General features: G+C 52.7%; 2 protein-coding genes, 1 non-coding gene and 1 pseudogene across 5 annotated transcripts; all 4 read left to right on the top strand.

Annotated features, from left to right (window-relative positions):
• The first annotated feature begins 315 nt into the window (after nt 1–315).
• LOC132223319 (transcription initiation factor TFIID subunit 12-like) lies at nt 316–1,058 on the top strand (annotated as a pseudogene).
• Nucleotides 1,059–3,794: 2,736 nt separating this feature from the next.
• On the top strand, nt 3,795–6,197 carry RPL10 (ribosomal protein L10). Of its 2 annotated transcripts, XM_059680467.1 has the most exons (6): nt 3,807–3,940; nt 4,771–4,829; nt 4,922–5,029; nt 5,205–5,343; nt 5,741–5,903; nt 5,989–6,197. In XM_059680467.1, exons 1-6 carry the CDS (start codon nt 3,918–3,920, stop codon nt 6,139–6,141), a joined length of 645 nt encoding a protein of 214 aa, XP_059536450.1. In that variant the 5' UTR covers nt 3,807–3,917; the 3' UTR covers nt 6,142–6,197. The 2 variants fall into 2 exon arrangements, with proteins under 2 accessions (XP_059536451.1, XP_059536450.1); XM_059680468.1 differs by lacking the exon at nt 5,989–6,197 and having other exon boundaries at nt 3,795–3,940; nt 5,752–5,860.
• LOC132225378 (small nucleolar RNA SNORA70) lies at nt 5,558–5,693 on the top strand. Its single transcript, XR_009450892.1, has one exon. It is a non-coding gene; the product is annotated as a small nucleolar RNA SNORA70 (small nucleolar RNA).
• A 5,944-nt stretch (nt 6,198–12,141) lies between the features above and the next one.
• TAFAZZIN (tafazzin, phospholipid-lysophospholipid transacylase) lies at nt 12,142–21,406 on the top strand. 2 transcript variants are annotated; one of them, XM_059680365.1, is made up of 11 exons: nt 12,142–12,561; nt 12,645–12,773; nt 13,034–13,183; nt 14,215–14,260; nt 14,507–14,592; nt 18,527–18,607; nt 18,698–18,739; nt 18,946–19,008; nt 19,161–19,213; nt 20,392–20,469; nt 20,587–21,406. In XM_059680365.1, exons 1-11 carry the CDS (start codon nt 12,453–12,455, stop codon nt 20,686–20,688), a joined length of 939 nt encoding a protein of 312 aa, XP_059536348.1. In that variant the 5' UTR covers nt 12,142–12,452; the 3' UTR covers nt 20,689–21,406. The 2 variants fall into 2 exon arrangements, with proteins under 2 accessions (XP_059536348.1, XP_059536349.1); XM_059680366.1 differs by lacking the exon at nt 13,034–13,183 and having other exon boundaries at nt 12,147–12,561.
• Nucleotides 21,407–22,125: the final 719 nt, after the last annotated feature.

Genomic DNA, 22,125 nt, shown 5'->3' with positions numbered 1-22,125 from the left:
TATGTGTTTTTTAACCAAGGTCACCTCTCCGAGAAAGGTTGTTTCCCCAGGTGGGAATTTTTCCCTGGAGTTAGGGAGGGAATGAAACCCCTTAACTAAGTGCCAGGCAGGTAATTAATCACTTTAACTACGAACAATCACGCTTAAGCTACATAATCTTTACTTAGAATAATCTCCTTCAGTTACTTCCTTGTAGTTTAATAGAACAATAGAGTAACCTTGGAATGGAGATAAGAAACACCCTAACTTTTGGAATAGAATTGATAGGATTAAAATCAACCGGTATAAATACAGATGTAACAAGACAATAAACACAGAACGTGGCTAGAGAACCTGACTATGCTGATCAACTGAACGCTATCTCCATTTGATTGGTCTTGGTCCTCATACCTCCAGGAAGAAACAGGATCTCGATAAACTCTATGAGCTGAAGTCCAAAGCTTGGCAGATTATGAATCAGTTTGGTCCCTCAGCCCTCATCAACCTGTCCAATTTCTCATCCATAAAACAGGAACCAGCCAGCACCCCTCCACAAGGCTCCCTGGCCAATAGCACTACAGTGGTAAAGATACCAGGCACGCCTGGGTCTGGAGGGCGTCTCAGCCCTGAAAACAATCAGGTGTTGACCAAGAAGAAATTACAAGACTTAGTAAGAGAAGTGGCTCCAAATGAGCAATTGAATGAAGATGTGGAGGAGATGCTGCTGCAGACTGCTGATGATTTTATCGAGAGTGTAGTGACAGCAGCCTGCCAGCTTGCTTGGCATCGCAAGTCCAGCACCCTGGAGGTGAAGGACGTCTAGCTGCACCTAGAGCGCCAGTGGAACATGCGGATCCCAGGATTTGACTCTGAAGAAATCCAACCCCACAAAAAAGCTTGTATCACAGAGGCTCACAAAGAATGGCATTGATCCGGAAAACAACCAAGAAATAACACATGGAAAGATCAGGGAATGGACAACATTGTATTTGGAGATACTTGAGCTGAGGCCTCAGCCATCTCATCTTTGGATTTTTTAAAAATTAAATCTTTATTGTTCAGATTAAAAAAAAAAGAACAATAGAGTAACCTTGGAATGGAGATAAGAAACGCCCTAACCTTTGGAATAGAATTGATAGGATTAAAATCAACCAGTATAAATACAGATGTAACAAGACAATAAACACAGAACCTAGATGGAGAACCCAACTATGCTGATCAACTGAATGCTGCTGTCTCCGTGTCATTCCTTCTTCGTCGACTCCGTGCACACCTTTGGGAACCCCTGGATCTGTTGGGGCTGGACCCCAACAAATTGTGTGGGTAACAGAATCCCAGTGTCACTTGAATTCCCAGTATCTCCATGATTCTTATTTTAAAAATATTTTATTGATTTTAGAGAGGAAGGGAGAGGGAGAGAGAGATAGAAACATCAACGATGAGAGAGAATCATTGATTGGTTGCCTCCCCCACTGGGGATCAAGCCCGCAACCTGACTATGTGTCCAGACCAGAAACCAAACTGTGACCTCCTGGTTCATAGGTCGACGCTCAACCACTGAGCTACGCCAGCCAGGCTCTCCATGTTTCACATGTGATAGGTAGGGCAGAGGTTGGAGGAGTAGGGCCCTGAAACCTGGAACTGGGACATCTGGTCACCCTCCATTGAAGCTGACTACCAGGAAGCCCCCAGTCCCTCTGAGCCTCCCTCGCTGATGTGAGTAGCCTGCCTTCTCATGTCTGGGGGACTGGTGCTCCATTGCTGGAGGACTGTGTCATTACCTCACTTGGGAAGGTGCCTTTCCAGGTGACACCTGTTGTCCCTGAGACCCATTGCAACCATCCCCTTGACATGAGACCCATAACTAGTGTCAAACACCTATGCTCCAGGGAACAGACACGAAGTCTAACCCAAGAGGAAATAGCTCACACATCAATAAAAATTTCAAGCCCACCCTGGCTTGTTTGGCTCAGCAGATAGAGAGTCAGCTTGTGAACTGAAGAGTCCCGGGTTCGATTCCAGTCAAGGGCACATGCCCCAGTTGCAGGCTCAATCCCTGGGGGGGGGGTGCAGGAGTCAGCCAATCAATGATTCTCTCTCATCATTGATGTTTCTATCTCTCTCTCCCTCTCCCTTCCTCTCTGAAATCAATAAAGGTATATTTAAAAAAATTTCCAGCCCACAGTGTGGCTCGGTGGTGAGCATCGATCCAGGAACCAAGAGCTCTCTGGTTCGATTCCCAGTCTTAGCAAGTGGAATGTGGTCTAAGGAGCAAAAGGGAATGTCAGTTGTCAGTTCCCAGGGGAGGGGTATTGATTCAATTATTTGATCAGACCTAACATTCCAGCCTTTTTGCGCTAAAAAAACACCACAATCTTTCCAAGCCACAGCCATTTACTACAGTGCCAGGTTATCCCGGAGAACAGGTATGCTTGAGCAGGAATCCTTTCCTGGAGGGCCGCACACACACACATCCTTCCCCCTCCTCTGTCAAGTAACACTAAGAATACTTTACTTCCCGCCTTCCCCATCTCCAAAAGTTTGGACAGACACCTCTGGTAGGCAGCACATTCCCGTGTGACTGGCCCAGTTCTGCCCACCTCTCCCTGGATACTGGGCTCCTGGGGTGGAGTGGGGGGTGGGGGGGCAAATCCATACTTTATTATTTTTACTTTTTTAAATTGATTTTAGAGAGGAAGGGAGAGGGAGAGAGTTTAGAAACATCAATGATGTCAAAGTATCATTGATCAGCTGCCTCTTGCATGCCCCACACTGGGTATTGAGCCCACAACCCAGGCATGTGCCCTGACCAGAATCGATCCTGTGACTCCTGGTTCATAGGCCGATGCTCAACCACTGACCCACGCTGGCCAGGCCGAAACCATGCTTATGGAGAGCCGCCCAGACACACTCAGGCGGCATTGGAACATGGTGGGACTTGGTAAGGAGTGTGTGTGTTGGGGGGTGGGGGAGAAGGGGAGACGCACATTCTGGGCCCTGGGAGGGTGGACGCTGCTCTCAGAGGCCTGGACTAGATGGGGCGGGAGACCGAGTGACCGCGCCCTTTGCCATAAGGGATCGCAGCCCTCTTTCTCCTCTTCTCCATCGGAAGCACAACGTCTCTTTTCTCTGCCCCAAGAGGGTGGGCAGGGAGGACCCAACGGTGCTCTCGGGGTCCCCTGGAAGCTGGATTTCGGTGGAGGCTCGTCATCGGCCTTTTTCCCGCGGGTGGGCAAAGACCACCCGGTATAGGCACAGTCTGCGGACTTCTAGGTTACGGCGGGGAGTGGGGGCGTGGGGGCGCGCCTTGGCCTCCGGCCTCCCTACCGACAAAGGAATGCAAATCGAGGCTCCAGCATGGCGCGTCCCCTGCGGGCCCTGAAGCCCAGAGGGAGGCAGAGAGCGTGTCACGGGCAAAGTGAATCCTTAGGACAAGCTCGCAGCCTCGCAGCCGCCGTGAGCCCCACTCGGGGCACTTCCCCTTTTTCAACCCAAGAACAGAAGTTTTTCATAGTTACAATAAAGCCTCGGGCCGAGTTCTACGCCCAAGATGGCCAGCTGGAAAGGGCTTCCCGTGCTGATGTGGCTAGCCCCCATTCGCTACCTCACTGCGCTCAGGCTCTCCGCCTCTTTCCCGTCCTGCGCATGTACCCGGCTGCCTGCCCGCAGGCGCAGAGCGCCATCACGTCTATGGTCTGCGAGTCTGATAGAGTGTCCACCCGCCCTCGCCAGGACTCTATGGTTCCTACGCGCGAAGAGAGGCGGCCTATATAAAGCATGCGCAGGCGTGGGAGCGTCTCTTTCCCTTCGGCGGGGTGAGTGGTGACTCTTCCCTCCTCTCGCTGTGCCCTCTCCGCTTCCCTCCCGTGGTTCGAACCTTGTCGTCGTCTTCTGACTTTTTCTGTTTCGTTGCAGCCACTGAAGATCCTGGTGTCGCCATGGGTCGACGCCCCGCCCGGTGGTGAGTATTGAATCCGTGTAATTTGGCTGCTGGAAGAGGTATAGTGCATTTGGCTGCTTACAGTCGTGGGGTGGAGCCTCCCTAGTACATACAGCTTTCCCTATTTTGGGAATGGACTCCATCGTTCTCCCCTATACCTTCCGGATCGCTTTAGGTCTTCGTTTAGATTCATGTGGTTCTTTAATTTAAAACTTAATGCCGATCTTTAAGCGCTTCCACAATTTTATTGGGGTGTTGTGTTGACCCTTTCCTGCATTTTCGAGCCAGTTTCAGGCTGGAAGCGACGTCTGCCTTGCATCCCTCCCTTTGTCCTGGAAATTGGCCGCCTTTTGAAGGCTCAATGCCTTCTGGGCCTTTGTGTGCCTTTCCCTTATTTCCGGGCTGGGTGTCCTGAGAGCCCAAGTCTTGTGTGGCCTGCAGAGGGCGTCGGAGTCCTTCACGCGGCTTGGAAGCCAAAATGCCACGTGCCCAGAAGTCCATGCGGATGGCATGAACTGTGCTACTTTCATGCAGCAAATATGTAGCATACAGTGTCTGGAAGTGAGAGGTGTTTTTTAACTAGGAAAGCCTGTTTCAAAGGATTGGCCTTGTAAGAAGCTTAAAACCCAGTAAGAGGTCAAGAAAGATTTTTGCCTACATGGTTGTCCTCTAGTAACTCTTGGCCACTTAGTTGTGACTATGTTGCTTTAGCGCCACGCCAGACATGGAGGCAGCTTACCGATTGGCTTGTGCCATCCCCTCCAGTCGTGGAGGGAGCACTGAAGTGCCTATTGACCAGTTAACTTGTGAATCCCTGCAAACCTGGGTTTCTCCCCCCTCCCCCTCCACAGTTACCGGTATTGTAAGAACAAGCCGTACCCAAAGTCTCGCTTCTGCCGAGGTGTCCCTGGTAAGTCGCAGAAGAGCTCCCCAACTGGTTTGGCTGCACTGACTCAGTTGTCGAGGGCACCCCACATACAACTGACCCAAGCATTTTTTCAGATGCCAAGATCCGCATCTTTGACCTGGGGCGGAAAAAGGCGAAAGTGGATGAGTTCCCACTCTGTGGCCACATGGTGTCAGACGAATATGAGCAGCTCTCCTCCGAAGGTGAGGTGCAGGATTCCTGGTTAATCATACCTATTCCTACGCGCTCCCCCAGCCAAATCCGGAGCTCACGGTACTGGAATTACCAGTTCCCCTTCCTTAGTCATGAACACCCAATTGTGAGCCATGGTGAGTGCTGTGCCATGCTTACTCTGCTGTCTTCCTTCCCCCCATCTAGCCCTGGAGGCTGCCCGTATTTGTGCCAACAAGTACATGGTGAAAAGTTGTGGCAAAGATGGCTTTCACATCCGAGTGCGGCTCCACCCCTTCCACGTCATCCGCATCAACAAGATGTTGTCCTGTGCTGGGGCTGACAGGTGAGCTGGGGGTTTTCACATAACTTGAGGGTCTCTGTTGAGCTTGATTATTGTAGTAGAGCAAAGAGATGGCCCCACATAAAGACTCATCCATCCATGGCAAAGCCAGCTTAATGGCTGGCAAGATATCGTGGGCAGTTGCATGTTGGAGGGCTTTCAGATGAGCACGGGGGGCACCTTGGCAGGAATTCTGTGGAGTCTGTTTTGGGCTTCGCTGCAGCCAATTAAGCCGACCATGCTCTGTTCCCCATGGGGGCCTGGTGTGCAATGGCTGCAAACAGCAGCATCCTTGGTAGTGTACGCAACCCGTTGCTTAGTATGGGTTGCCTTAAGGGACCTTGGATACAGCCCTTTCTGGTGGACACTCGTGTCTGAACTCATGCTGTCCCCAATCTAGGCTCCAAACAGGTATGCGGGGTGCCTTTGGAAAGCCCCAAGGCACAGTGGCCAGAGTCCACATTGGCCAAGTCATCATGTCCATCCGCACCAAGCTGCAGAACAAGGAGCACGTGATTGAGGCCCTACGAAGAGCCAAGTTCAAGTTCCCTGGCCGCCAGAAGGTAACAAGTGCCATAACCTTGATCCCTCCTTTCCTTGCCCCCTGTCCCCAAATATGTAAACTCAGTTCTTTGTTTTTTTCCCCAGATCCACATCTCCAAGAAGTGGGGCTTTACTAAGTTTAATGCGGATGAGTTTGAAGACATGGTGGCCGAGAAGCGCCTCATCCCAGATGGCTGTGGGGTCAAATACATCCCTAATCGCGGTCCCCTGGACAAATGGCGAGCCCTGCACTCATGAGAGTCTCAGTGCTGCCCCCACCTTACACCCACCAATAAATCAATTTTTCAGCCATATCTTTGCATCTGGATTCATGGGGGATGAGGGAGCCTCTGGGAACCCCAGGATCACTGTCCTTTGTCCTCCAGGAAAAGGCTGACAACAGATCAGGGCCAGGGAACCAATAAGCCAGCACAGCAGCCCAGATAGGACATTGCCTTCCACCTGCCTAGACCAGGGTTTGTAGGTTCGAAGCCTCAGGCCATGGTTAAGTCCTAATGCCTTGAATGCTGCCTTTATAAAGTGCCCTTCCCACGGGTCCTGATAAAGGACTTGTGGCTTCAGGTGGCCCTTGCACTCGTATGGAATCTTTGCTGGTCAGCAGTGTCACGGAATGGGGAGAGTTTGGATCCCTCTGGGTGTGGTCACAGCCATGTTTTAACAGGTCCTCCAGTTTGCCCCTCTGAAATGTGCCACAGGGGTTGGCAACAGCTGACCTTTGGGCAAATAGTGTGCAGCCCCAGCCGTAAACTTGCACTTAATGCCCCTAATGTCTTGGTAGCTGTTCTAATTTTTATTGAATTTTTAAGAGGCATGTCAATTGATTGCTCTACTCATCCAAGCATTCACTGGTTGATTTTTACTGGTGCCCTGGCCAGCTATCAAACCCACAATCTTGGCATATTGGGACAATGCTCTAACCATTTGGACTACCTGGCCAGGGCCCTATGTTTTTACTACACTCAGTTCTCTGGAAAATGGAACAGTTCTGGAGTTAGGCCCTTCTCTGACCTGTGTCCTGTTCATGCCCTCACATTGTCACAAAACAAAGTACTTAAGTTTAGAACTTGTTACAGTTGCAACAATTTGTTACATCAGAGCTGGCTCCTGTGTTTTCTGCATCTGTATCCTTGGTAACCACTCTCCCTGGGGCTGCACGCAGGATCTGCAGAACACCAGGAAGGCCAGCCCCACTCAGTGATAACTGCCCCGGGAGCGGTCAGGGGAGTCCCTGAGAAACGCACTGGCCACTGAGCAATAGTGGCATGGTGTGCTGACTGGCCTGCAGAGCACGGGACTAGAAAAGACCTGGGAGCCCTAGCTGGTTTGGCTCAGTGGATTGAGCATCGGCCTGCAGACAGGCTCCTGGGTTTGATTCCAGTCAAGGGTGCATACCCGGGTTGTGGGCTTAATCCCCAGTGGGGGTGTCCAGGAGGCAGCCGATGAATGATTCTCATCATTGATGTTTCTCTCCCTTCCTCTGAAATCAATTAAAAAATACATTTTTAAAAAAAGACCTGGGAGTAAACGGTGCTGTCCCCACCCACACTGCACCCATTTCACAGAGGAAGGGACTCAGGCCAATGACAGGAGGAACTTGCTCCATGTCTCTGCAGCCCTGTCTTTTGATGTCCCCTTCTCTGGGACATTCCCCAGGTCAGATAGGGCTGGGGGTTTTGGCTTGAGGTCCTCGAGTGAAGCTTCCCTACAGTGACAAACCTACCAGAACTAAGGCAGACATCACGTCCTCCCTGGCCACCTTGCTAAGTGTCAGCCTCTGGGCGTTGAAGGCACAGATGCGAAAGGCCTGGGCCACGCCCACCAGGAGCAGGAGCACAGCTGGGCAGCGCATGGCTGTGTTTGGGCTGCTGGGATCCTCTGCAGGAATCCAGGTCGCCCCAGGGTGGAGTCCCAGCTGGGCCTGCTTGTGGTTTCAGGAGGACCTGGGGTTCTGGACAGAGAAAGGGATGCTCAGCCTGCTGCCCAGCACCAGCCCCCAGAGCTGCCAGCCTGGACGATTCCTGCCTCTTCTCCCTGTGGACACCTGATGTGGGCACATATGGCTCCGCCTCATGCTCTTAATGGTGACAAAATACACACAGCATGGAATTGAGCATCTTAACCAGTTTAGTGGCGTCAAATACACTCCTATTGTGCAACCATCAACACCCTCCATCCCCAGAACTTTTTCATCTTCTAAACAGAAACTCTGTCCACATTAAACACGAACCCCCCATTTCCCCTCCAGAGCCCTGGCACCAGCCACCCTACTTTCTGCCTCTATGAGCGTCCCTACCCCAGGGACCTCACAGAATGAAATCATTGTCCTTTTGTGTCCGGCTTATTTCACATAGTACAATGTTCTCAAGGCTCATCCATGTTGTAATGTGTGTCAAAATTTCCCTCCTGTTTTTTTAAGCCACAGCACCCAGTATTCTCCTATCCAACTACTAACCAGACCTGACCCTGCTTAGCTTAGAAGGGTCAGGCCAGATCAGAAGGTCAGGCGTGTTCAGGGTGGTGTGGCGGCAGACAAAATCTCCTTCCTGGTTCAGGCTATATTCCACTGTATGGACAGACCACGTGTTGCCCATCCATTCCTCTATGAACGGACACGTGGGTTGCGACCATCTTTTGGCTACTGTGAGCGACGCTGCTACAAACATGGGAGTACAAATATCTTTCAGGTTCCTCCTTTCAGTTCTTTTGGGTTTGTACCCAGAAGTGGAATTGCTGAGCCTTATGGGAGCTCTGTGTAATTGTTGAGGAAGTGCCCTGCTGTCTTCCATAGCAGCTGCAGCAGCTTCCAGTCCCAGCAGCTGGTTGACCCCAGCTTTTCACCGCCAGTACGAGGGCCATCTTCACAAATCTCTCCCTCTCCACTTCTGAGCGCTTTTTTAAAAGTATATAGTTACCTTTATTATAATTCATAAAAGCATTAGAAATGGATTTTTAAAATGACGGTTACACCCTAATCGGTTTGGCTCCGTGGATAGAGCATCGGCCTGTGGACTGAAGGGCCCCAGGTTCGATTCCAGTCAAGGGCATGTACCTTGGTTGCGGGCACATCCTCAGTAGGGGGTGTGCAGGAGGCAGCTAATGGATGTTTCTCTCTCATCGATGTTTCAAACTCTCTACCCCTCTCCCTTCCTCTCTGTAAAAAATCAATAAAAGATATATTTTTTTAAAAAAGTGACGGTTAGGTTCTCATGAGCTTCTGCTTTCTGTTCATTCAGCTATGCCCTAGCCGGTTTGGCTCAGTGGATAAAGCGTCGGCCTGCGGACTGAATGGTCCCAGGTTCGATTCCAGTCAAGCGCACATGCCCGGGTTGTGGGCTATCCCCAGCATGGGGTGTGCAGGAGGCAGCCGATCCATGATTCTCTCTCATCATTGATGTTTCTATCTCTCCCTCTCCCTTCCTCTCTGAAATCAATAAGAACATATTAAACATAAAATTAAATGATCTCAGATACACCAATCACCCCACTGCAGTGTGTGATGGCCCCTTTCCCATGCCCCACATCACTGGTGAGCCCCTCTTGTTGGTCTTATCAGCTGGAGCCCTCTTCTTCCTGAGGGTCTCCATTTATTTTTGTCCTAGACTCACCCAGACTTTGCTCTTTTGGGTTCAGCTCCTTGATCCACCCTGTCCATGTGGCTCTCATTCAGTGACATCATAAGTCCCTCTACTTCTGTCTGCCTGCTCTCCTCTGTCATCTTGTCACCTTTCTCCTGGGGCTCACTTTCTGCCTCTCTCAGGCTCTTCCTGCCTCTGTTGTTCTTGGCCTCTCTTGTCTGTTCATCTCTCATGGCTTCTCTGCATATCTGCGCTCTCCTGGCTGGGCATGGTGCCTGTTCCTCCCTTGTCACCTGCTCTGTCACTCATGCTAGTTTGGGTCTCCCGCCCTGGTGCCTATTTTGGGATGGATATGTGTGTTAGGCAGCCCTGGGCTGGCAAGGGCAGCTTGGAGGCTCCAGGGCCAGGGGCCCCCAGGAGGGTCCAGGACAAGAAGAACCAGAGTGACTGTATCTGGCCTCAGCCCAAAGCCCAGCCTGGGCTCCCAACACTTGGCCTTGGCCCTAGCCTTGGGGTTCCCTTCCCCTCTCACTACCCCCACCTCTAAGGTGGGTGGCAACTTTTTCCCCCCCTCTGCCCAAAGGGCTTCCATACCTGCGCAGACCAGCTTGTCTACACACCTGCCTCGGCTGTAAGTGGATCGAGACACCCCACGGAATCGCAGCAGCTGCCTGACGGAGACCGGAGAGAAGAGGAACAGGATGCGGTTCTACCCCACTCATCCAGGCCCCGGCCTGCCTGGTCCCTGCCCCGCCCAGCCGCGGGCAAGTAGGGCGGGCGCCTGGCCTGCGGACAGCGGACCAGCCCGCCCACTTTCCCACCAGGCCCCTCCTTCCAGCTGCGGGCGTGGGACCGAGCGGGGGCGGAGGCCCCGGGCTGCAGGCAGATGTCAGACCTGTGAGTCACAGAGATCAAGCGGCAGCAGCTGGTTAAAGAATGGTTGCCTGTGCTGAGGACGGCGAACAGCTGGCGCCTGAGTGCAAACCCCTAGATGCATTCTCCCAGGCCCGGCGCTCAGCCTCTGGACTTTCCCAGGCAGCATCTGGGGAGGGAAGATGCAAAGGCTGGAGCTCATGCTCGACGTAAGGGCGCGAGAGCTTTCTCTCCATATCCTCCGCCCGGGTCCAGTGTGGCTGCTCAGAGCGGACTGAGAACTGTCCCTGGGAGAAGGGGATTCAAGAGCTGGTAGCTTGGCATCGTGTGGGGGCCGGCACTGTCTCTGTTGGGACAACTGGGGGACTCCGGCGGCGGCGTCTAGGGTAGGAGGTGGGTCTGCATTGGCTGGTTGTGGAGCGGTCATCAGAATAGTGTCGCCGTTGCCAGGATTAGGGGTGGTGATGAGCAGGTTGGAAAAAAAAATTTTAAATAAATAAAAAGCATGATTTAAAATAAAAGAGAGACCTCTTGAGGGGTACAGGGCTTTCCTTTGGGGGCGATGAACATGTTTTGGAACTAGTTAGACATGGTGGTTGACAACACTGCAAATGTATCAAGTGATATGCTATGTATATATTGCTACATATATGTTGTGGACGAAAGGGGCCACACGCTGACCCGACAAGCTCAGGGAAGGCCTGCGTGGCAGCCTAGCAGACTCAGAGACCTAAAATAACCACAAAGGATGGTCTGAAATTAAACTTTAACTAAAAGCAGTTATGGTGGGCAGCTATGTCCTAAGCCAGTATCTTCACTGACAAGATCAACTTTGGTCCTTACTGAGCCCATTTGCCTTTTTGCCTCTAAGATAACATTCCCTTGAAATGTCTGGGTAACTTGTAACTTCCCTTTTTCTGGAGCCCCTGGGGCACAACCAAATGTTCTGGGCGCCAGGACAGATACTACAAATTCCTTCATTATCATGTTAATTGATCCTGTACCCACCTAAGTATGTGTCCATCATTTTACTTTTTATCCTATCACAGAGGTTTCCCCGCTTCGCTTGATCCCACCTCCTTAAATCTGTCACCAATGAATTTCATGCATAAATACAGATGTAACCCTGCCATTCTCCGGAGCACTATCTCAATTCGTTGAGGTTCTGCTTCCCTGCATATGTGGACAGTTTGGCTCAAATAAACTCACAAAAATTCTTTACAGGTTTCAATGGTTTTTTTATGTTAACAATGTTACATCACATGTTACATTGTATATCAGATACATGTATACAGGTATCTGTAATATTGTAATTATGTAGGAGCACATATGTAACAATGTGTATATTGTATACATAAAATACACAATTTAAAATATTATAAAATACCATCAATGGCTTAATTTTATGTTGTATGAATTCTACCTCAATAAAAATAAAGGGGGGGCAATGGACACAGACACTGGGGAGGTGTGGGCTTGCCTGGGCTGGGACGAGCTGGGGAGGGGGTCAATTGGGGAAAAAGACATTTAGACAAAAAAAATAAATAAAAAGAAATAAAGGGGGGAATACTAAAGTAGAAGTGCTCTGCTAGCCCCGAATTTGAGTGGTGTCAGGTAATCCCGCTGTGCAACCCACGATTTTTCTGGGGACAAATTGAGACAAAAGGGCCTCGCAGCAGGCGGGCGCCAGGCACTGAGGCTGCGCTGGGCCGGGCGGGGCCGGGGGAGGTGCCCCGCTGCCGTCAAGCAGCCCGGGCGCGTTTGCGACAGGCGGCGGTGGAACGTGGGCCCTGGACCCGCTGCTTTTCCCCGGGTGGGCGTGGGGCGCGCGGTTCTCAGCTCCGACTCCTGTCGTTCCTCACCGCGATCCCCGACTCCTGATCACGGTGGGCTGGTCGGTGGCGGGGGGGGGGGGGCCGGGCGGCCTCTGGCCCGCCCCGCGAGGTGACCTTGTTCGAGTCCCCTGTCGCGCTGCGCCGCGGCGCGCGTTGCTGGCGTCGGCCTGTTAGCGACCCGGCTGTGGGGCGAGTGAGGACACGCCACCAGCTGCCCCGTAGCCGGGGAAGTGCCGGGCCGCCGGGAGCTGTGGGGTTGGGAGGGATGCCCCTCCATGTGAAATGGCCTTTCCCCGCCGTGCCGCCGGTCACCTGGACCCTGGCCAGCAGCGTCGTCATGGGCCTGGTGGGCACCTACAGCTGCTTCTGGACCAGTGAGTGGGCTTGGCTTGGGGGGAGCCCTGGGCCTCAGGGGAGAAGGACGCCAAGACCCCCACGCTCTTTCTGTCCCCACCAGAGTGCATGAACCGCCTCACCGTCCACAACAAGGAAGTGCTGTATGAGCTCATCGAGAACCGCGGCCCAGCCACGCCCCTCATCACGGTCTCCAATCACCAGTCCTGCATGGATGACCCTCATCTCTGGGGTACACGGGCCAGTGTGCTGGGCGCAGGGAGGCAGGGAGAGAACCCCGGAAAGGGCCAAACAGAAGCAGAACAAACTCACTTTCCACTGGGCTCTTCAGAGCTATGGGACTACTGTTTCCGGGGCATCCAGCCCCAGTGTGACCCCTCCAGCATCCTCTGAGGGAAGGTGATTTGGAGAGGGCCTCAGAAGTTTGGAGGGAAGGAGGAAGCGAGGAAATGGCCACAGGGCAAGGTCTGACCATTTACTCTGTTGCAGCAGGCCTGTGGAACCTGTTTTCTAAATCGTGGAAGGTCCCACAGAGTCTTGGAGTCTTGGGAACAAATCCGAGGACCCGTCAAGGAAACTCTGGGTTAGGGGCTGAGAGATCCGAGAGACCTGTATCCTGGTTCCAGGTTTGCCCCAGGCTGGGTTTGTACCCTTCAGCCAACCTTATTTGGGAGCCCAGTTCCCCACCTACAAGTTCCTGCCCTACTGACTTCACAGGGACTTGCTTGGCTGCAATAACCTGGATGGCTGGGTGCGGGGGTGTCCAGAGCTTTCACTGCTGAATGCAGGAGGTTAGACTCTCCTACAGCTCAGGGGCTGTGGTCAGCAAACTGCGGCTCGCGAGCCACATGCAGCTCTTTGGCCCCTTGAGTGTGGCTCTTCCACAAAATACCACGTGCGGGCGCACATACAGTGCGATTGAAACTTCATGGCCCATGCACAGAAGTCGGCTTTTGGCCTGGGCAAGTCTATTTTGAAGAAGTACTGTTGATATTTGGCTCTGTTGACTAATGAGTTTGCCGACCACTGCTCAGGGGCAACCACCTGGTAAAATCAGCCTTTCAGAACTCATCCTGGCTGCTGGGCAGAGAATGGTCTGTGAGTGCCACCACCAGATCCCAGGAGGCTTTTAAAAAATACATATATTTGAATTTATTTCAGAGAGGAAGAGAGAGATAGAAACATCAATGATGAGAAAGAATCATCAGTAAGCTGTCTCCTTAACATCCCACACAGGGACTGAGCCTGCAACCGGGGCATGTGCCCTTGACTGGGAATCAAACCATGACCTTCTGGTTCACAGTTGACGCTCAACCCCTGAGACATTCCAGCTGGGCAGGAAGGTTGGCGACTGCTGGAGAGCATTCCAGTAGCCTGGACTAAGGTGGTAGTGGTGAAACTGGAGAGAGAGATATAGAATAGGCAGCATCAAAATATATTGGGGAAGTAGGCAGACCAGACATGGTGACTAATAAAACATGGGGAGTGGGGCAGAGCAAGGAGCCAGCGAGAACTTGGGGGTCCGGTCCAAGGGTCCAGAACATGACACTTTGGGCCACTGGGAAATGGTAGTGCTGCTACCCTTGTCCCTCATTCCCTGAAGTGGGGTGACAGAAAAAGGTGCTCCCCGGGAACAAGGTAAGTTGAGGCATGAAAGCTTTCCTCTTCTCCAGGGATCCTGAAACTCCGCCACATCTGGAACCTGAAGCTGATGCGTTGGTGAGGAGGACTGAGCCCCTCCCAATGGGCCCGGCAGGACTCACCCGTCTCTGCCCAGATTTGCCTTCCTCCTGCTCTGACCAGGAGGCGGCATCCAGCAGCCCAGGCAGGGCATGGGGTGGGGCGCCACAGGTCCTCTGTGCCTACATTTCACATCGCTGACGGTGCCAGGCGTCACGCTGGGTGGGGGGGTGGAGAAGCAGGGCGCAGAGGAGGCGGGGATGACTGTGGCTGTCCCCACTGCAGGACCCCCGCAGCTGCAGACATCTGTTTCACCAAGGAGCTGCATTCTCACTTTTTCAGCCTGGGCAAGTGCGTGCCTGTTTGCCGAGGTGAGTTACTCCCCCGGGAGGGGCTGGTGGGCGCATGGAAACGCTTCTGCAGGTTTCTCTGGCTTGGAGCAGGGAGCCTAGTGGCCTGTGCATCTGTCTTGGCAACACTGGAGGTGGAGGGACACAGGTGAGACAGGCAGCCTGGGAGAAGGGAGCCAGGGAGCCAGCGAGCGTTGCCCACTAGCCTGAGGCCCAGCTCCATTGCTGGAGGAGTGCTGGCTCCTCTGCACCTGCCTGAGGATTGTGCGAACCTGGGGCTCTGGCATTAGAAGTCAAGGAGGCATGCCCTGGTCGGTTTGGCTCAGTGGATAGAGCATAGGCTGATGGGCTGCAGGGTCCTGGGTTCAATTCCCGTCAAGGGCAGGTAACTCGGTTGCAGGCTCAATCCTCAGCCCTGGTTGGGGCACGTGTGGGAGGCAACCAATCAATGTGTCTCTCTCACACTGATGTTTCTCTCTCCGTGTCTCTCCCCCTCCCTTCCACTCTCTCTAAAAATCAATGGAAAAATATCCTCAGGTGAGGATTAACAAACAAACAAACAAAAGAAGTCACTGGTGGCAGTGTGTTATCTGTGGTGCTGGTGGCTTGTGCTGCAGGCTGCAGGGAAAACACACTTGCCTGTGGAGGGAAGTGTGTAACATTGAATGACTACTCGGCACTTCTGAAGAGCCTCAGGAGGTAGGGGCCATTCTGGTACCCATTCTCCACATCAGGAAGGATTAAGCTGCCGGCCCAAGGTCATTGGGCGAGAGGTGGCAAAGCCAGGATTCAAATCCAGGTTGCTCTTTTCTCTGGGGAAATAGAATATTTCCCAACAGAATGTGAAAGGAAAAGCATTCTAGACACACGTGGCAGGCACTAGAGAGGTCGTCGATAAGGGTAGGAAATGCAGGTTGTAGCCCAGTTGGCCTGGCTCAGTAGTTGAGTGTCGACCTATGAACCAGGAGGTCACGGTTGGATTCCCGGTCAGGGCACATGCCCAGGTTGTGGGCTCAATTCCTAGTCGGGGGTGTGTAGGAGGCAGCCAATCAATGATTCTCTCTCATCATTGATGTTTCTCTCTCCCTTCCTCTCTGAAACCAATAAAAATATATACATTTTTTTTAAAAAAAGAACAGTTGGGAATAAAGATACTGGGGACTCACTCAACCACAAACTCATAAACAGAGACGAGATTGCAGAGGGAAAGCAGGGAGAGAGCAGGGGCCCAGGATAGCACCTCAGAGCACAGAAGGACAGACAGTCTCTCTCCAAGGCAGCAGGAAGCAGTGGCCAGAGAGGAAGTAAGCAAAGCCACAGGGGCTTCTGGGGGCTGGAGAGGGGGAAGGGAAGGGAGACAGCAGGAGTGGCCACTCCTTCCAGAGGTTGGTGGTGAGGCAGAAAGAGGAAGAAGTAACCAGTGGCCCTGGCCAGGTGGCTCAGGTAGTTGGAGCGTCATCCCATACACCAAAAGGTTGCAGGTTCGATGCCCAGTCAGGGCACATACCTAGGTTGCGGGTTCGATCCCTGGTCATTGCAGAAGGCAATCAATCGATGTTTCTCTCTCATATTGATGTTTCTCTCCCTTCCTCTCTCTTGGTTTGGTTCAGTGGCTAGAGCGTCGGCCTGTGGACTGAAGGGTCCCGGGTTCGATGTCGGTCAAGGGCACATGCCCGGGTTGTGGCATTGATTCCCAGTTGGGGGTGGGGGGGCGTGCAGGAGGCAGCCGATCAATGATTCTCTCTCATCATTGATGCTTCTCTCTCTCCCTCTTCCTTCCTCTCTGCAATCAATAAAAATTTATTTTTAAAAAATTAGAAAAATAAAATCAATAAATATGTATCCTTGGGTGAAGATTTAAATTAGAAAAGGCCCAGCTGGTATGGCCCAGTGGTTGAGCATCAACCCATGAACCAAGCAGTCACTGGTTTGATTCCCGGTTGGGGCACATGCCCAGGTTGCAGGCTTGATCCCCAGTAGGTGGGCATGCAGGAGGCAGCCAATGGATGATGTTTTTTTCTCATTGATGTTTCTATCTCTCTATCCCTCTTCCTTCCTCTCCCTCTAAAAATCAATAAATATAGTCTGGCTGGAGTGGCTCAGTGGTTGAGCAACAACCTACAATCCCAGAGGTCACGGTTTGATTCCTGGTCAAGGGCACATGCCTGGGTTGTGGGCTCAGTCCTCAGTGTGGGGTGTACAGGAGGCAGCTGATCAATGGTTCTCTCTCATCATTGATGTTTCTATCTCCCTCTCCCTTCCTCTCTGAAATCAATAAAAAATATTTTTAAAAACAATAAAAAAAACATTTTAGAAAATCAATAAAAACATTTTTTTAAAAAAAGAAGTAACCAAAAGGTATTAGTGGTGTCAAGGGGGAGTTTTTTAAAAAATATTTTTATTGATTTCATAGAGGAAGGGAGAGGGAGAGAGAGAAACATCAATGATGAGAGAGAATCATTGATCGGCTGCTTCCTGCACACCCCACACTGGGGATCAAGCCCACCCTTGACTGGAATCAAACCCGGGACCCTTCAGTCCATAGGCTGACACTCTATCCACTGAGCCAAACCAGCCAGGGCAAGGGGTAGTTTTTTTAAATTATTTCTGGTTAGTCAAAGTAAAGCATGGTAAAGTCCGGTAAAATACCTAAAATAAATGAAAAGCTGCAGCACCCACGCCTCCAAATCTACAAATGACTTACTCCCCAGAGACAGTGCCTATAATGCTTTCTCATTTGGCTGCTTTGGGAAGCTGCCTCTTTTCCCTAAAACACAAGCAGATGCTACAGTGTCATGGCTGGTGACCATGAAGCTGTTTATCACGCCCTGTTCTGAGATTAGGACTCTGCTCTTATTTTTTTAAAAAATATATTTCATTGATTTTTTACAGAGAGGAAGGGAGAGGGACAGAGAGTCAGAAACATCGATGAGAGAGAAACATCAATCAGCCGCCTCCTGCACATCTCCCCCTGGGGATGTGTCCGCAACCCAGGCACACTCCCTCGACCGGAATCGAACCCGGGACCACCCCCAGTCCGCAGGCTGACGCTCTATCCACTGAGCCAAACCGGTTTCGGCAGGACTCTGCTCTTATACCCCATCCCTGAGTCTCAGTTTCCTCACTCTGCAACCTCAGACAGAAGCAGCCTGTGTCCACTCCCTGTCTCTTTGACCTGCATCTGAGATTTATTGCACAGTTAAAATCAGAAAGCAAAAAAAACCCCTAAAACCCAGAAAGCAAAATCTTAATCCTAAGCACTTTCAGTGAGAGAAAGTGGGCAGGGACAAGCCTTTTATCAAACGCATTTGATGGACAGCAAAGATAAAACATGTTGAAGCAAAGGAACTATCTGGCATACTTTGCTTTTGTGTTCCGAAAAAAATCCTTCCCCCACCCCCAAGTGTAGGCCTTGTGATATGCATGAAGTATCGGAGTGATCTGCCAAAGCTCTACAAGTGAGTAGAAAGACCATTTGCAAAAGCTAAACATTATGAAGTGTTGCACCCAAAGCATAGCATTGTTTTTTAAATTATTTTAAAAATACATTTATATTGATTTCAGAGAGGAAGGGAGAGGGAGAGAGAGATTGAAACATCAACGATGAGAGAGAATCGCTGATTGGCTGCTTCCTGCACACCCCACACTGGGGACTGCGCCCACAACCAGGACCACGGAATCGAACCGCGACCTCCTGGTTCCTAGGCTGATGCTCAACCACTGAACCCCGGGAGCTGGGCTAGAGGAGATTGTTGAACAAAGGATGTTGAGGGCCGAGAAGTGGTGCAGCCGGGACTGAGCGGGCTTGGGAGAGACAGTCCTTGGAGGGTGTCTGTGTGGACTGTGCAGGGAGGAAGAGGACCGTCCTGAGCTGCCGCTTCGTTCTGTTCTGCGGGAGGGGGAAGGAGAGGCCCAGGAGAGTGGGGACTGATGGGGAGAGGCCTTTTCTCGGCAGGAGACGGTGTTTACCAGAAGGGAATGGACTTCATTTTGGAGAAGCTCAACCACGGGGATTGGGTGCACATCTTCCCAGAAGGTCAGTGGGGCTGGCTGGTGGCAATGCTCCCAAGGATACGGGTGAGACCCCGCCCCCTCCAAAGCCTCCCCTCTGTCTCGCCCCTCCCAGGAAAAGTGAACATGAGCTCCGAGTTCCTGCGCTTCAAGTGGGGTAAGGGCTGCTGGCCCTCTGGGGCCCTGGTGGACCACGGTACATGGGGCAGCTGAACGTGTTGGTAGCAGCAGCCAGGGGCCAGGCGCTGAGACAAGGGCTGGCCCAGGGGAGCCGGTGTGAACTGGGGGCAGGCAGGGTGGCCCCCACTGCAGGCCAGCCCTGAAGCGCTGCTTCACCCAACGTTTCTACCTCCCTGCGGGCAGGAATCGGGCGCCTGATCGCTGAGTGTCATCTCGACCCCATCATCCTGCCGCTGTGGCATGTGGGTAAGCCTCCCTCTGGGGCAGGCCTGCGGTCCGGGGCTGGAGGCAGGGAGAGGGGCTTCCTTAGGGGCTAGGGAGAGGGTGGCCAGGCTGAGGGCTGGGGCCGCCCCACTGCACCCATGCCTGCTTCCAACCTTCTGTTCCCCGTGCTGCAGGAATGAATGATGTCCTTCCTAACAAACCGCCATATGTTCCCCGCATCGGACAGGTAGGTAGGGGCTGCTGGCCTTTGTCTGTCTGCCTACCTGCCATTTGCCCCTTGGCTGCCACTCAGCATTCCGGGAGCCAGGTTCAGGAGGAGCTGAGCTTGAGGCTGAGGCAGGGATCCAAGTGGGACACTGATAGGGCCTTCCTCTAGGGCAATGGTCAGCAAACTCATTAGTCAACAGAGCCAAATATCAACAGTACAACAACTGAAATTTCTTTTGAGAGCCAATTTTTTAAACTTAAACTATATAGGTAGGTACATTGTTATTAACTTATTAGGGCACTCCTAAGCTGGCCTTTGCTAAAAACGTCCTCAATCTGATTGAGGTACATTCGCTGAGATTGACCCCTTCCAACTCTCCCATCCTCAACTTGTGCATGAATCCCGTGCACCTCCTCTGCGCTGCATCTCCCGTCGCCCGACCGACCAACACCCCCCACTTCTTCTAACGCCACTTCTTCAAAATAGACTCGCCCAGGCCGAAAACCGACTTCTGCGCATGGGCCACGAAGTTTCAATCGCACTGTACGTGCGTGCCCGCACGTGGTATTTTGTGGAAGAGCCACACTCGGGGGGCCAAAGAGCTGCATGTGGCTCGCGAGCCATGGTTTGCTGACCACTGCTCTAGGGCAGCAAGCCCCAGAGAAGGAGAGCGAATGAAATCAGGCTGTGGCAGGGGTGGTCCCTGGGGTTAGGACAGGACAGGACTCTAGAGCATGGAACCTAGGACTGAGATGGCTCTTTGCAAGCCATTGAGCCCCATTCTAAAGAGGGAGAGGCCTGGCCAGCGAGGTTCAGTGGTTGAGCTTTGACCTATGAACCAGGAGGTCACGGTTCCATTCCTAGTCTGGGCACATGCCCGGGTTGTGGGCTCGATCCCCAGTAGGGGGCATGCAGGAAGTAGCTGATTCATGATTCTCTCATTATTGATGTTTCTCTTTCTCTCTCTCTCTCTCTCTCTCTCTCTCTCTCTCTCTCTCTCTCTCTCTCTCCCTACCTTCCTCATTGAAATCAATTGAAATATAATTTAAAATAAATAAAAATTAAAAGGGAGAGTGGCCAGAGGGAGCACCTAGCAAGTCAGGGGCAGGATTCTACTTCTGGTCCCCCAGGGCAGTTGGGCTGGGGCTGTGGGCACTCCCCTTGTTCTCATCACCCTGTGGCCGGTGTCCCTGCAGAAAATCACTGTGCTGATAGGCAAGCCCTTCAGCGTCCTGCCTGTGCTCGAGCGGCTCCGTGCGGAGAATAAATCCACGGTGAGTTTCCCAGCCTGCCCCTGGCTGTCCTTCGCCCCTCCCGGTGCTCCTCGGCCTCCTGGGGCCCCTGGGCGCAGCTCCCGGAGGGCTCCTGCTCAGCCTGGCCCTTCCCCTCAGGTGGAGATGCGCAAGACCCTGACCGACTTCATCCAGCAGGAATTCCAGGGCCTGAAGACCCAGGCGGAGCAGCTCCACAGCCACCTGCAGCCTGACAGATAGGCCTTGCCCTGCGTAGACCCTGCACGGCTGCCTCATGATCCTGTGAGGCCCCTGAGGCCTGGGGAAGAGGCAGCCCCGGGACCTGGTCTCCAGCTACCAGGTTCCCTGTGCTGCCTTGGGTTCTCGCCCCAGCACATGGCTGGGCTGGGCGGGACTGATGCTTTGAGCTCAGATGGAGTTTTTAGACAGAGTCTTCATCACCCTTAAAGGGTGCCCTCCCCTAGTTAATGAGCATTCCAGCTCATCTGTGGTTTTGCAGTTGAAAAGGGTCACTTGGCCACAAAGGGAGGGAAAAATGTAGGCAGTGGCCTCCTTCCTGCCTCCATGTGTCCTCTCCCAGGGCTGGTGTCTGGAGGGAGAGCAGTTGAAGGGGGGATGGGTGACTAGACGGGCTTGGGGAGGGGCCCACAAGGCCATTGGCCTCGAGTTGCTCACCACCTCATCAGGGACGGTCTTTGGCCAGTGCTTCCTTCTGCCCAGGCTTCCAATAGGCCTGGGAGCCTCGGGCAGCCACCCCCGCCCCCCACCCCCCACTGTAGGCAGGAGAGCAGCCCTTTGCCACAAGTGGGGCCTGCAGCAAGGGCCTCAGACCTGGCCAGTCGTCCCATGCTGGGGCCCACCAACCCCTTCCTTTCTGTGTCCCTGACATCACTCAAGCCCCCTGAGGCTGGGTTTCTATGTTTTATAAAGAATAAAGTATCTGTGTCGTGCTGTTTTATCTCTGGCCTCTCTATTCGGGTGGCAATGGGAGGTCACCCGCTGGGCAGGAAGGGGGCTTGCAGGAGGCAGCCCATCAATGATTCTCTCTCATCATTAATGGACCCTCAGAGCCCTGGGCGCAGCCAGAGCACAGGAACAGATGGCGTCGAGCTCTCGGTGTGCACCAGCCATTGACTTCAGTCATCCCCATGACAACCTTGTGGAAGTAGGAATTAATCTCATTTTGCAAAGGAGGCAGAGCAAGCCTGAGGGAGTTGCTTCAAAACCCAAAACTAGCAAAGTAGGGAGAAGCAAGGAGCAGTTCAATCCTCTCCCTCTGCTGCCCAGGAGGGAGGAGTCTGCTGAAGGGCCCAGCGGGCCTCCATGAGCAGCATGTGCTGTGTTGAGTTGTGGGAAGGGGCCTGGTCGGCATGGCTCAGTGGTTGAGCGTCAACCTAAGAACCAGGAGGTTCGATTCCCGGTCAGGGCACATGCTCGGGTTGTGGGCTCGATCCCCAGTGTGAGGTGTGCAGGAGGCAGCCGATCCATGATTCTCTCATCATGGATGTTTCTATCTTTCTCCCTTCCTCTCTGAAATAAATAATATATTTTTAAGAGAGAGGTAAGAAGGGGAACACCTAGATTGAGCTTGGGACCCTGGGTGGGAGCAATAGCGGATCCAGGGTGGTGATGCTCCTGGCAGAAGTGGAAAGCAAATCCTCTAGAGAAAAGCAAGCT

Source organism: Myotis daubentonii, chromosome X (genome assembly GCF_963259705.1).
Source record: "Myotis daubentonii chromosome X, mMyoDau2.1, whole genome shotgun sequence".
NCBI classification, from domain to species: Eukaryota; Metazoa; Chordata; class Mammalia; order Chiroptera; family Vespertilionidae; genus Myotis; species Myotis daubentonii.
Note: the sequence above shows the minus strand (reverse complement) of the source record. Positions and strands in the feature narration are given on the sequence as shown.